The 13915-nt window shown below is 45.8% G+C and overlaps 4 protein-coding genes across 5 annotated transcripts in view; 1 reads left to right on the top strand and 3 right to left on the bottom strand.

The window, feature by feature from the left end:
• The first annotated feature begins 1 nt into the window (after position 1).
• Positions 2-4126, top strand: LOC131215536 (probable nucleoporin Nup54). Of its 2 annotated transcripts, XM_058209935.1 has the most exons (5): positions 2-32; positions 139-201; positions 2059-2956; positions 3027-3417; positions 3491-4126. In XM_058209935.1, exons 2-5 carry the CDS (start codon positions 144-146, stop codon positions 4001-4003), a joined length of 1860 nt encoding a protein of 619 aa, XP_058065918.1. In that variant the 5' UTR covers positions 2-32; positions 139-143; the 3' UTR covers positions 4004-4126. The 2 variants fall into 2 exon arrangements, with proteins under 2 accessions (XP_058065918.1, XP_058065911.1); XM_058209928.1 differs by having other exon boundaries at positions 19-201.
• LOC131215552 (uncharacterized) lies at positions 87-1307 on the bottom strand. The gene is made up of 4 exons (XM_058209947.1): positions 1189-1307; positions 872-1120; positions 645-792; positions 87-579 (listed from the first exon to the last, which is right to left on the bottom strand). The coding sequence occupies exons 2-4, from the start codon at positions 1050-1052 to the stop codon at positions 399-401; spliced, it is 510 nt and encodes a 169-aa protein (XP_058065930.1). The 5' UTR covers positions 1053-1120; positions 1189-1307; the 3' UTR covers positions 87-398.
• A 271-nt stretch (positions 4127-4397) lies between the features above and the next one.
• LOC131205307 (uncharacterized) lies at positions 4398-5470 on the bottom strand. Its single transcript, XM_058197353.1, has 3 exons — positions 5397-5470; positions 4893-5329; positions 4398-4528 (listed from the first exon to the last, which is right to left on the bottom strand). The coding sequence occupies exons 1-3, from the start codon at positions 5468-5470 to the stop codon at positions 4398-4400; spliced, it is 642 nt and encodes a 213-aa protein (XP_058053336.1).
• A 1150-nt stretch (positions 5471-6620) lies between these two features.
• LOC131215457 (uncharacterized) overlaps positions 6621-13915 on the bottom strand; it is a 29342-nt gene continuing 22047 nt past the window's right edge. Inside the window, exons 3-5 of the mRNA XM_058209847.1 lie at positions 9050-9628; positions 7575-8949; positions 6621-7485 (exon numbers count right to left, since the gene is read on the bottom strand). Of these exons, the coding sequence (XP_058065830.1) occupies positions 6621-7485; positions 7575-8949; positions 9050-9628 (2819 nt within the window). The remainder of the gene's footprint in view (positions 7486-7574; positions 8950-9049; positions 9629-13915) is intronic.

The following is a 13915-nucleotide window of genomic DNA, read 5'->3' as shown; positions in this document are numbered from 1 at the left end:
AGAACGTAAACAGCACACGATCGAAAAAGGCGGTAGTCAAACTTTTTTCTGTAATCAAATTATACGCTTAGTGTGAATGTTTTTCCAACACGCTGACTAAACTTCAATTTATTGGTTATATCCCTGCATTTCATTAAGGAACCATGTCGTTTAACTTTGGCAACACTTCCACCCTCGGATCGACGAGCACACCAGCTAAGCGTAAGTGTTTCCTTCCGAACGGATAAAAACCTGCAAGTAACAATGCTATGTCACGGCTACACTTTTATTAGATCGAAAAAAATATTCTGTAGCTCGGACATCGTAGTTCTATTCTGCATAAAATACACCAAAAGCTATTGTAATGATTACTGGTAGCAAAGAATATGACACACCACAAACAACCGTTCAATAACCGCTCAACGTAACAATGTTTGGCCAGGATGGTCTTCAACGCTCGCGGTTGCTGTTGTCGCTGATGTTGCTTCGCGTTCCTTAGAACCATGGCGCGAATACCGGCGCGTCGTTCTATGTGCACTACTTCTACGCCGAGTGGTCTCTACCGACGTGTCCGGATTGTCGATGCTCTGGAATCCCTTCCTACAGAAAGAGATAATCGATTATAGATTGTTTTTTTAATACTAAACCTTCGTTCGCTATTGTACCTTTTATAGCACATGTATCCAAAGATAGCCAGCACAACAATGATAAACACGGAAGTAATTGTTACAGTGATGTAGATATAGAACATTTGAATCTTATCCGAGAGCATATCCGAACCGGAACTGGATTTACTCTGCCACATATCGGACACTGCAATACAATACAAAATAACAAAATAAGTTGAACGATCGAAAGTAAGCTAACAGGGGATCTATTCCATTCTTCGTACCAATGTAGTTGCCATTTTCATCAGTAACGACCGATTCAGTCGCCATAGTGGTGCTGGTCGTAGTCGTGAAAGAGCCTGTAGTGCTAGTTTGGTAATATATTGCTGGCGATCTGGTTGGAGGTCCTGGGAATATAATCTGTCCTTTGTCACTGAGGAAACGATGTCCGGATTTGATGTACATGATACATTCAACGATATGGCACCAAATGCGGTTAGCTTCACTGTTCGCACAGCAAAATAGTAAAGCTTCTGAAATGCAACTGTTTTGAGTTTGTACCGATGTGAATTGAAGTAATGCTTAGGAATGAAAATTACACCTTGTATCGAAAATCTAAACTTGCTCTTAAGATTTCGACAAAGAGCTGTGAGCAAGTGAAACTTATTAGGGAGCAGCAAACCTACAATGAATTGTTTCCGCTAGCTAACACTATCACCGACTGGAAATGACAAATCTGCTTACCACTGCGAGAACAGAGCACGCTGCCCGCTTTGAAGGCGTGACCCAGTGTTTTCCTTGAGCATGTATGTTCAAAATACCGTAGGCATGTTACACATGATACAGATAGTTACAATCCAATTAGCGTCCGTCGATAGTTCACCATGCAGTCGATTGACCAACAATGGGAGTGTTGCGAATTCCCGTGGCTATGCTTTTTATGATTTTTTTAAACATTCGTTAATACAATAAAGTCCCGAAAAAGATTGTACGGAAAGTTTTTTTCAAAGACATAAGTTTTAGGTTTACGACTTCACTTCACCCCGAATCGGGTTGTATTGTTCCAGACATGCTAATTAGCGTACTTTTATGCATCCAGTAGCGAGTAGTTACTTATTACGACCGCTACAATGGATGAACTTCGAAAATTAAGACGATTATTTAATGTTCGCAAAAAGTTTTCACAGCAAATTAATACTCGCGTTAGCTCCAATTCACATAAAACTATTGATTGGCCGATATTGTGCCAGTGGACACGAACCCGTACAACGTAACAATAAGATACATGTTCTCGTGCAATTGAAACTCAAGTGAACTGTAATAAAACTTCAAAAACCTTCCCGCACAGTATTTGTGCAAAGCGCAAAGCGCGTCGGAAGCACATGCCAGGGACGCATGACCACCCCGATCGTGCAGTGTGTCTGCACGTGTTGTCCATCACCATCTACAATTTTGTTTCTCTCTTTCTCAGCTAATGCGTTCGGAAGTTTCTCGTTTGGTGCCCAAGCATCAACACCGGCGTTCGGTGCGGGCAACACTGGTGCCGTTCCGACTTTTGGTGCGACAACAGGCGTTTCTGCTTTCGGTGCTACTACCACTTCAGCGTTCGGAGCACCCGCCGCCGGAGTGGCAACAACGGGAACTGGCTTCGGATCGCTAGGTTTTGGTAATACCGCTGCGACCGGAACAACAGCAAGCACAGCGTCTACTTTCGGGTTTGGAACGAATGCGGGACCGATGGCCACTCCTGCCTTCGGTGGATTCGGAACTTCGACAACTTCGACGACCGGAGCGCCCGCTTTCGGTAGTTTCGGGGCCACTACTGCAACCAGTACCAGTGCTCCGGCATTTGGAAGTTTCGGTTCCACTGCGGTACAACCGTTCGGTAGTACTTCTATTGCTACTTCTTCGGCCCCTTCATTCTTCGGTGGCCTTGGCACTACGCAGCCCACCGGTACGGCCGCTTTCGGTGGATTCGGTTCTGGAACTACCTTCGGCGGTGGTCAAACGACCTTTGGACAGCCAACAGGAGGTTTAACCTTTGGTCAACCTTCATTCGGTCAGCAACAGCAGCAACAGCAACTACAACAGTTTCAAGCTCTCTCGCCTGAGCAAGCGTTCATCGAATCCGTTTTCAATGTGTCCATTTTTGCTGATGAACGCGACACAGTCCTGGCGAAGTGGAACTACCTACAGGCAATGCTTGGGACGGGCAAATCGTTCTACTCGCAACAGGTTGCCCCGGTTGAGATTACGCCATCAAATTTTCTGTGCCGGTTCAAGACGATGAGCTACAGCAAGCTACCAGGGAAGGAGAACAAGTTTGGGCTCGTAGGGCTGACAATTAACAAAACGGCGGCTCTGATGAAGTATGTAAAATGGCGAGGGAAATAACCGTCACGGTAGATAAACTTCCTTTTGGTTCAATTTTCCACACAGAGAGCAACAGCAACAGTTCATTGTGAGCATGAATCAGATTTTCGGCAACAAACCGAACGTCATGATCACGGTGGACAGCATGAAGCCAATTAGCGATGCCAAGGTGCAGTTGGTCATGTACATTGAAGAGAAGTCGACAATTTCGAACGAAACCAAACGTGTTCTCGCAACGGAGGTAGCCGCTTACCTTAACCAACCGATGCCGAAACAACAATTATCATCACTTGGTATCGAATCTGTTGTTCCGCTGGTACTGCCCGAAGATGATCAGTTGAAAGAGTATCTAGACAATCCGCCCAAAGGCATCGATCCGCGCATGTGGGAACAAGCGAAGATCGACAATCCCGACCCGAAGCGGTTTATCCCGGTACCGATGATTGGTTTTCAGGATGTATGTTTTGATTTGTGTTGTGAGTTGTGAGTTGGTGTAGAAGGTTGAAATAATGTAACATTTTTCATCACAGCTCAAATGGCGCATCAAGTGTCAAGAAACGGAAACAGAAATTCATGCAGCTTATTTGGCTAAAGTTGAGAAGGAAATCGGGGATTTGAAACAGCGGCACATAAACACAACGGCCAAAGTTGCCGAACATCGGCGCAATTTCACCGAACTTAGCCATCGTATTCTACGGATCATCGTGAAACAGGAAAGCACTAGGAAATTGGGACTATCTTTATCACCGGAAGAAGAAGCAATCCGTTCAAAGCTGGAAAATATGCACGCGCTCGTCTCGACACCAACCCAGTTCCGCGGCCGTCTGAGCGAACTGCTTTCGCAAATGCGAATGCAACGTAACCAATGGGCTCACGCTAACTTTACCAATGAGTACACGCTCGACAAGGAAGCTTCGCACGAAATGCAGTCTTTCTTGACAATGCAGCAAAAGGCAGTGGCGTTCCTAATAGATACCATTAATGGAGACATGAAGACACTGAAAGTTATCACCGATGGCATGACGCATCTGGTGCAGGGATAGAAAGGAGTTCTAAGAAATTCTTGTTTTGGATGCTGCAAGCCGGTGATTGTCATTATCTCGAAAAACTCGGATAAAAGTATTTCCGAAGGAAATTATTGAAGGAATAAACAAATTAACCTTATGTCATCCAAACACGCGACTTGACCTTCATTAAGTGCCTTTATTTCATCAGTCGTACTACAATACATCAGTTGTAATCGGTTTTAGTAAAAAAAATTGTTTACTTTTATGTCTAAACCAAACTGTTGCACTTACGAGGATTACAGATTGGGAATCGTATCTTCATGCTTTTTATTAAAAATCTTATCTGTATCTTCTTTTATCTTAGAAGAACGGAGTGAGTGTAGTTATATTTTTAAATGTTAGTGTTCATAAAAGAATACTGTGAAAAAGCTCATCCAAGAATGATATTATTATACGGCTGGCTGTCGACGATGGGATGACCAGGCATCGTGTATCGCGGCGAAACGTAATATGTAGTCCTCTCCATAGCTACAAAACGATTCTGCGGCCAACCATACATTCCTGTTAATATAGAGTTTCAATTTCTATGTAAGTATGCCCATTGTTAATACGTTGTTAACTTGTGTATGATGTTTTAAGAATTTCAATGCGACTTGTACAAATAGAAAACATTTACAGGCCCCTCGTGTTTCTTCTTCGGGAACAACCGCTGAGCGGTCTTTTCCTGCACCAGAGACAATGTTAATCTCTGATGCTCTCTGTAACGGTTTGTTTTAACGGGCGAGGTTGGTTTGATTTTATGGGCGGGGAAGTAACCACATCCGAAATACTCTGTCTACGAAAACGAACGAAAAGGCATCACTGGAAATTCCAATTTGTACCTCCTTCCACATAACCATCTCAGAATTAAGAATTCACTAAATACCTGAACTCAATGTTGGCACTTTCGGTATGTAGCTGCTGACTACTGTTTTTTCCCGAGACGGTACTCCTTTTCTGCAACGTTTGCTATCAGCGCCCGAGTGCTTCACAACTTCCTCGTCCTCGTCCTCGTCGTCGGTCTTTTCGTAGGTGTTTTTCGGTTTTTGCAAACACTTCAGAGCGTGGGTGTTGGTACGTTTCCGGCCACAGCGACACGTATCGAGCAGCGTCTTGAACATCTGACGCGAAACGAAAAACGATTCTCCGTGTCCGTCGTACTCGCGGAGATTAACATTCCGATTGCGGGCCAACTGCATATCCCGCAGTTTCTGGTTATTATGCTTCAAATCGTAAAATTCGGTTGTTTCCGGTTGCGTGATGTAGCCCCATTTTTTTCGATATTCGCGACGACCCTTACTCTCCAATTCGATTTGTTCTCGACTATTTTAAGGGAAAAGTAAAGAAATATTAAATCCATCGCTTACCACTAAGGCTCGTTTACATTTACATTTTACCATCTCGAACGATTGGTTCTAGGGGGGGATGAAGTATGCGCAACTCTCGACGCACAGGCTCGGTCATAGCACTCGCTTCAAAATGGTTTCAGCTTCTTCGCTGTTCAAAAACGACTGGTGAACTGCGTGTCATTTGTTTAGAAGGTTCACGATCATCCAAACAATACCCATCATACCATAGTAACAGCCCGGCAGTTATATACAGCTGACCGTTATATATTCCTGTTAACGGTTGCCATGACGTGGGCTTTACGTAAATGCATTTTCTGTATCGGACTGAATGCATAATGTATTTCTTATACTTTGCGTATCGTCGTTTTGTCACAATCTTAACTCGAAGATGTCAAAATCAACTTTTTTAACTTATTAACACAACTTTATTTATTTATTTTTTTTAATGCACGCCTGGGCAATGGGATTCCACTGTGAACTATACACCATACACCAGAGGGATGACATGATGGGACCACCTGTTCTATTTTTATTTTTATTTTTTTATTAACATCCTGGAACATCCCCCCAACAGGGTCCTTACTGGCAAGTCATCACCCTTTATTAATATCATAGTTTCGTAGTGACCAATATGTAAATATAAAAGCTATACTTATACTACATACTTACCAGCATACTGCCAGCTCTCCGGGCTCCGCAGTATCTCGCCCGCCAGGTTATGCGGCGTGAGTGGAGTGAAGCTGCCAGCCACCAGCAGCTCCTCTCTGTAATGTTCCGCAGACACCGCGGCCCCAGGGCACCAGGTAAATCAGCGGACGATGTAAATCACTTCCCGTGTAGAAACTCTCGACGAAATTCCCCGATAGCTCCTGGGAAAGATAGAAGTCCGCACACCCATGTTTCCTGTTGACTTTGCATGCAACGTAAGCAATTACCCACCGTTGGTATCGAGTGGCATTTGGTCGGACAGTACTAAAATGTAGTGGAACTCTTGCACGAAATTCTTGTTTAACAAAGGTGACGTCATAGCAACGCCACGAGTCATCTAATCAGGGAGCAGAGTTTTTGACACTTTCTTGTTGTTGGATCAGCCATGCTTTGGCAATTAACAGCAAAATAGTCGTATAGCTTTCTAATGTCAATTTTATTTTAAATATCATTTGGATAAACAGTAACGCTTACACTATATAAAACACAACTACATGATACACAAACCCCAGAATATTTATGCCTCCGTTTAGGCCGTTATCAGCGACAACACGCACTTAGAGAAACCCATGACCAGCTGCTTCTGCCGGAATGTAGCCTTCGTGACCGTCTCGAGTGCGCACGAAAAACCACTGTTTGTAATTTTTCAAGCCCTTTTCTTGATACTCCTTGCAGGCGAGTAGCGTCACGACATCGCCCTTTTGGACATTTAGGGCTTCCGAACAGTAATTATCGGTGATGGCGAGTAGAGTTTGCCGCACAGCGGACGCCGATGAGCAAACTGTAACCGGCGCACCATTCGGCGCAAGGTTTGAACCGGAACCACCGAGCGCAATACGTAGATGATTACTCCCACTGACGATCTGGGAGCCCCGGCTACAAGCTGGGCCATGTTTCCGTTCACGCGTCGGTACTGTTACCGCGCCCAGGTCCAGGTCTCTGGCGATCTGTTGCTGACGGATCTGCTGCAGATACTGGCACTGTTTGTGCAGCAGCTGCTGTTGCTGTTGTTTCAGCAAATGCACGTAATCTCCACTTCCTGAGCAGATCATTTTCTCGAGCTGCTCGATCGCAAGCGTTTTTTCCGACTTCATCGACGGCGCTACCGAGTGTAATACCTTCGTCGTTAGCTTAAGCTGTGCGTACTGTGCCTGACCGTCGGCCACCTTTGGCAAGTTGGAAGCAACCGTTCTGAGAAACAGCGAGTCGAGGTCTCGCTCGCTGTTGCAAGTCGTAATTGAAGCCGCGCTGCGACTGTTGGCACTGCTTCGCTTCAGCCGAGGTGTGCGGCGTCCTTCTGATCGGGTACCACCTCGTAGCTGCTGAATCTCTTTCTCACTGTCGGTGAGATTACCGCATAGTTTGGGAAACACATCTTTATTCGATTCCCAGCAAGGTGTGGGCTTCGAGCTGGACGTGGCTCTGCGAAAGTTGGTGACGAAAGAATATAGTCATATAAAAAAATTGAGCAAATGCAAAACATACATCTACGTTAGAAACCAACCCCCCACCTTTGGTTTGAAGGCAATATACCGAGCGGTAAGCAGGTATCGTACGCCACGTAGCCCTCTTCGGCATGCGGCGTCTGGACATATAGCCAGTTTTGGTTCTTGAAGACTGCGTTCACCACCATTCCCAACGGGAGCGGTATTTCAATCTGATAGCTGCCCGGCCGTGTCTGGTACAACGTGGCCGCAGATGAAAGCACTACCGGTATATTTCCGGGCGAAGAAAGGGAACATTTAGACAGGAACTCATCCACATTGTTTATTTCATAACCGAATCGCTGCGATCGATAGCGTTCCCGGCGACGTCGGTGATGATGCCGATGCTGACGCTGTTTGGTCGAAGCGGAAGGTTCCGATACCGTTGTATAAAGCGACGGTTCAGAATGCGTATTCTTTAGTGCATCGGCCAACTTATCCTTCGCATGTCCCTCACCGTGCAGTGCGTCTTTGTTGAGGTTAACCACATGCTGGTTATTATTGTTGTGATGCGCCACACCAGCATCACCCGTGCTACCGTTCGAGTACAACGAGAAGCGGTCCTTCTTCTTCAACCGATCGCTGTTCTTCCGGTTGCTCTTACGGTAAATGTTGGTGGATGCACCACTGACCGAAGGGGCTGCTACATAGTCGTTGGCGAACGAAGCAACACTACGCAGTTTTTCGCTGTGGTATTCGGAAAGGTTGTTATCGCTGACGTATTTCTCGCTAAACATTTGCTCTTTGCTGCGGGTTCGTAATTTCTTACGCACGATCACGTGATGGTGATGGTGACTGTGGCCGCTGAGGGCTGCCCCATTAGGTTGCCCTACGATGATGCTTTCGTCACCATTTCCATTGCTTGCTCTATTGCTTGCTAGCACCGGCTGAACTCCAGCAGACCCAGAGATGTTCTGCGCAACCTTTTCCGCCGCTGTCAGTGCCGTTCCGGTTGATGAAGGCTTCCGAGTGCTTGGTAATACAACGATAGATCCTTGTTGGGGGTGCTGTGGCTCGTTATGGTGAGTCTGTCCACATCCGGAAGATGCACCTTCCCGAGACTGTTCTCTTAATACCCATGTCAGTGAAATCTTTGGTCTACGAATACTCAAGTTTTGACCCATAGTAGCACCGCGCACCGTGCAGGCACTTTGATCAGAGGTAGCTATTAGCACCGATTGGCCAGCTGGGATGTGGTTCGTTTCAACGTGAAGATCTAGCGCACCGGTACCAGTGGTCGAGGTAGATGCACCAGAATGGATACACGCTTTCGTGACGAGACTTCGACTCAGATCGACGATCTCGGCGTACTCTCCTGGTGCGGGCGATGATTGACGGTCCGACGACTCGGTGGCAATGTTCTTACAGTTACGCACCAAATCCGGACAAAATGCATCCTGACCTGCGGGAGTTCGCGCAAACATAGAGACGATATGATCGATAATTCTTCAACATAGTCGTCCGAGTTCTGCTCGGAGCCAACGAGCCTCTAGGATACTTACTTAGCAAATGTTCCTTCATACGTTGCCGCTGCTGATGGGGCACGTTGTGACGATGTCGTGTTCCGCCGCTGTCATGTTCGTGGACACCATGGGCTGCAATGCTCGGGACATCATCTCCAGCACCGCGACTTCCACTAGCAGAAGATCTCTCACCGGACGCTGATCTGCCGTAGTGAGGTCTGTCATTGCTGGTGTCGCTATCGTCGGTGGTCGTAACTGAGTTGTGTCCACCAACAGGACCGGCCGCACCAGCGCTTCTCCCCACGCTCGGTCCCGCAACACTGACGGGTGCCACTGAGACTGTTGGAACCGGTCGATGTGCGTAGTGCGCCCAGTACGGTGGCGGTGGTTCCAGAGCCCTTATCGGATCACGAGATCTTGGTGGTAGAACCGGCAGTGATGGAAGATTGCGTCCACCGAGCAGCTGTTGCTGCTGACGATGCCGGCGACGATCGGCAACGATGGCCGCCGCAACGACCGAAACGGAACCTCCGACAGCGCTCGTTGATATTTGCACTGGCGGCCTGCCCGAGATTTCCGCTTGCTGGCTGGCTGTTTGGGATGTTACCGTTTCCGGATCTGTAAAACAGGAATGAACAAACAAAAGCTCTGATAAGCTAGCGGGCAAACTACGACCACATGGTTGTTCTAACATGCTTCCAAAGAGTGAATGAATCCCAACCATTAGCCATTCCTTTTGCGTTCGCTGCAGCATCCTTTGCGCTGAGATAATAATCTTTGGATTTCACAACTAGTTACGTCCAATGGTACACTGGCTGTGCAATGGTCATCGATTAGCAGCTTGCTTGATCAATCGCAGAAACGGTTACTATGGCCGTAACCTGAATGCACCAGAACGCTGCACAATTGATAATGCAGTGGATGCTGACGATGCATGAGGATCGCAAGCGAGTTGACGAGCGATGCGGCCGCCTTTCAGTTCGGCGGATCGGTTATCGAAGAAATTACGTCAAATTTATCGAAAATCTTCCGGCCACCCAGCTTGTAGTACTTCTTATTATTGATTGCCTGGTCATTAAAACGTCGATCAGTCGTGCTCCCTGGGTATAAGCAACGGCGTTTTAATGTTAAAGCCGTAGGAAAGTATTTTATTCACGGTTATCTGAGCCCAATTGGCAATGATAATTATGTAACGATTGACGTACACACTGAATAACGTTGAACGCGTTTACAAAACTATGATCCAAACGCTTGGCTAACATCGCAACTACCATTGCGCCCATTAAGACTGAGCATTGCGAACATAAAAAAGCACTCTTTAAAAAACCTTTATGTCTGCTTCTTTACGATAAAAACATATTTCTTCACAACTTCCTTCAACAGCCATGAAATTAGTTTTATTATTTGTAAAACATCGAACATTTGTAAGACTGACTGTTTTTGGTCTTTTCTCTACGCTCGGCACTCGATTCATAACAAAAACGAGTGAAACTGAACCTCAAACGGACGGAAAATCGTCGGGAACCGGCAACGGCTCGTTTCCGCCGCCCGATTCCCACCGCGAGATGATGCCGAGCCGATGTTAGTGTCGGTAGCCAGCGACAACTTCGTTACCTCGTAAAATAGATCCGATACACAATTGAAGCGAATGTGTGAAATGCATCTCGCACAATTGGCATCATGTTGCTTTCATTTTCTTCCCCAAACACGCGAAACAATGGCGGAAAAGGCGGACTATCGTTTTCCCACCGCGCCAGACGTCCGACGGCTTCCCAATACTTCTCGTTCCCATTTTTTCTACCATAATAACGTTGACGGTAAAAGTTGCAAGAGGCACTTCGTTGCCATGGTCTCCGTCATCATTTCTAGGCACGAGTGCGTGTCGATGTTCAATTATTCATAAATCGCACAATAACTAATTAACCTAAAACCACTTCCTGCCCTGCCTTTTGGCCAACCAGAGAAGTGTCAAAGATTTCAGGGAGGTTTGAGCTGCAGGTTAGGTTTGATGTCCCATCTTCCCAGCTAGCTGACCCAAAAGGCCCGACCGATGTCTAGACCAAGCCGACCGGCCGTTAGCTGTCTGCTACAAGAAACATTAAATCTCCATCATAAAGGCGCGCTGAACGGGGTCAGAGGCTGTCCACCTTTCCGGCTAGCCGTCCATGATCTCCGTTCCGGAATGCCCCATCTGAAACGCAAACATTGAGGCTTTCGGATCTACAACCCAATGGGACGCATGACGTTTAATTGAATTCCAGTATGGAGCTATACATCGGTCCTGGATATCGGCTTGATTCCTGTCGACCATTGACCTCTTGTTCTGGGCATTCGAGGGAATGGCTTATGTGCAATATAGCGCATGAAGATTGTCCACGTTGTCGGAAGAATCTCCATTCAATAATCAACCTGCCTTATCCCCGTTTGTCTGGTATGCTGCAAAACTGTGCAGCGTGCCAAAAACCGTGCCTCAGGTGGTCGCTATACGGTATAAGTACGCACGCCCAACTCAACCAAGGCACTCGGCAAATTTGATTTTAATATAAACGTGAACGATTCCATTCGTGCCACTGTCGCTTGTCGCAGGGACAGGATCTCCTGGGGCGGATGGTTCCATTTCACAAATGAATGTGCAATCATGTATCTGCCTCTCGCTCTGTGGAGTGGTGGCCGGCTGGGAGTGTTGGCATCGTTGGTATCGGTGTCTGCCATCTCCTCCATCTGCCATCTCCATTCGATTGCGTGTTCGCAAACCGTGCTGGTAGAGTGCAAATGCATACAGACAGGGGACCTTTTCTGGCCAATGGATGCAAATTGATGCACCACATGGAACGTGATTTTCACCTGTCACTTGCCGTAGATTCGTGCTATCTTAGCAATCCAGCCGCTAGATTCAGTGGAATCCAATCACGCAAAACGAGCGGAACTGGGCATCGGTTTACTGTGCTTTGGCTCCGGAATCGTTAACCGTACCGTTTGGAGTAGTTCAGTCTACACTTTGCAGACAACTACGAGCAGCTTCCACGTCGCTCGGTGTCAAGAGTTAAGTAGTACTCGTACAAATTCCGGCAAAGGCTTACGACACGTTACCAAAAACAAAACAACATTAGTTTGTTGGCATCAACCATCTGGCATCAGTTAAGAAGGTGCCTAATTGTTCGCTAACGTAAATGTTTCTCAAGCACTCATTTTGTTCTAGTTAATATGTTTATAACCGCTCTTCAATGTATAAGGTAGTCCAAAAAGAAACCCATTATTTTTGCGTGTATTTCAAAACTGTATTTAAGGAGCTTTCAATTGTCCGATTTTCGTCAAATATACACCATTCTGTTGGAAAATGTGTTGCCTTTTTAAAGGCATTTTACCTTAATAGTGCTTTTGTAGAAGTTTTCGTCGCTATTGGCAATCCATTTTCACAATCTCAATTTTTCATCATTTAGGAAATTTTATAATGCGCGAAAAAGGTGTCAATCGCTTGGCGCACGGTCCGGACTATACGGAGGTTGCATTAAAACTTCCCAGCCTTAGACCTTAGAACCACGCTTAGACCTCGATCATATTCAGGCAGTATTGTCGTATGTATCCCATATCTCATCCCCACTACCCATCGGTTTAAGAAATTGGTCGATTTCGTTCCGTTTGACAAAAACTTCGCAGATGGCCATTCGATCCATCATGTTTTTCGGTGCCAATTGATGTGGCACCCAAACTGTTCATCTTTAGGTTTGAGTTTATGTTTGGTTATTAATATTTAGGTCCTGGTCGATGCTCAGATCACTAAAATGCTGATCAACTTTGATTATTTCTAAGATTTTATCGTGCGAGGTGCAACTCAAACATGAAAAATGACTAAAACGGGCCAATGCAACCAATATTGCACTTTACTAGCTGTAACAGTATCGGTACCACAAACACCATGCACAATTTCAGCGGCCTAGCTTGAGTTTTCGCATTTATCGGACAAAAACTTTAAATTTTGTAAATGTACCGAATTTTCTCTTCGTTGACCTGCATTGTTAACACCCTGTAACTCACAAACGAATGGAACAAACAAAAAACCAAGGAGAACATTGAACATTTTTTAAGTGTTTATAGGCAACACAAACGCTGGCATTGGTTGTAACATTTATAAAGACATATTTTGAAACCGTGATAGTTTAATTTTTTTTTAAACCAGGTTGTAATTTACGAACTAATGGAGACAAAATATCAACGAATTGGCTATGAGGACGAGGGTGGCAAAGGTAAAAATAAAATAATCAATCAACTGTGCACAGCCGAGCAATCCCTAGCTGTTAAACTAATAATGATTGCTCTAGAACTTATCAATTATACTAGTGACTAGTGGCACAGTGTTACAGTAATTTAACATCACTTGACTGGCAAACAAGTTCACCAGAAGATCACTAGTTGGTCTGTTTGTCTGTGTTATTCGCCACTGGTACGAGTCTCAGATTCGAACAACCACCTCGCAATTGTATGGCCCTTTACCCTTTTCTGTAACCCACCATCGGCGGTTGTATTGGTAGTCTGGACGTTCTGTTTTCCTCCAACAGTTTGCTTTTGCTACTTTGCTTACTGTAGACCTTGGTTTAATCCAGCTGTAATGGATTTCTAGCATTCCAGAGACGTTCGTTTTTCCGCTAGCTGCAAACCTCGCGTACTAAAAGTCTACCTTCGGCGTAGAGATTTCGCGGACCGGTAAAGTTCATATCGGAAAGTCCACACATCATTCTCTGTCGTCCGCCACGCCATCAACAACCGCTTTCATCCTCCGAAGCGCATACCGCAGCAGTGAAGGTGATTACACACCGCCCGTGTGCTTGGCAAACTACCAAAACAGCTTCGCTTACGAAAAGGGATTGGAAAGGCAATAGATGGTGTCGTGGGCGTGTGTGTGCGAGA

This window comes from Anopheles bellator, chromosome 1 (assembly GCF_943735745.2).
Source record: "Anopheles bellator chromosome 1, idAnoBellAS_SP24_06.2, whole genome shotgun sequence".
NCBI lineage: Eukaryota > Metazoa > Arthropoda > Insecta > Diptera > Culicidae > Anopheles > Anopheles bellator.
This window is presented reverse-complemented; position numbering and strand designations above follow the sequence as displayed.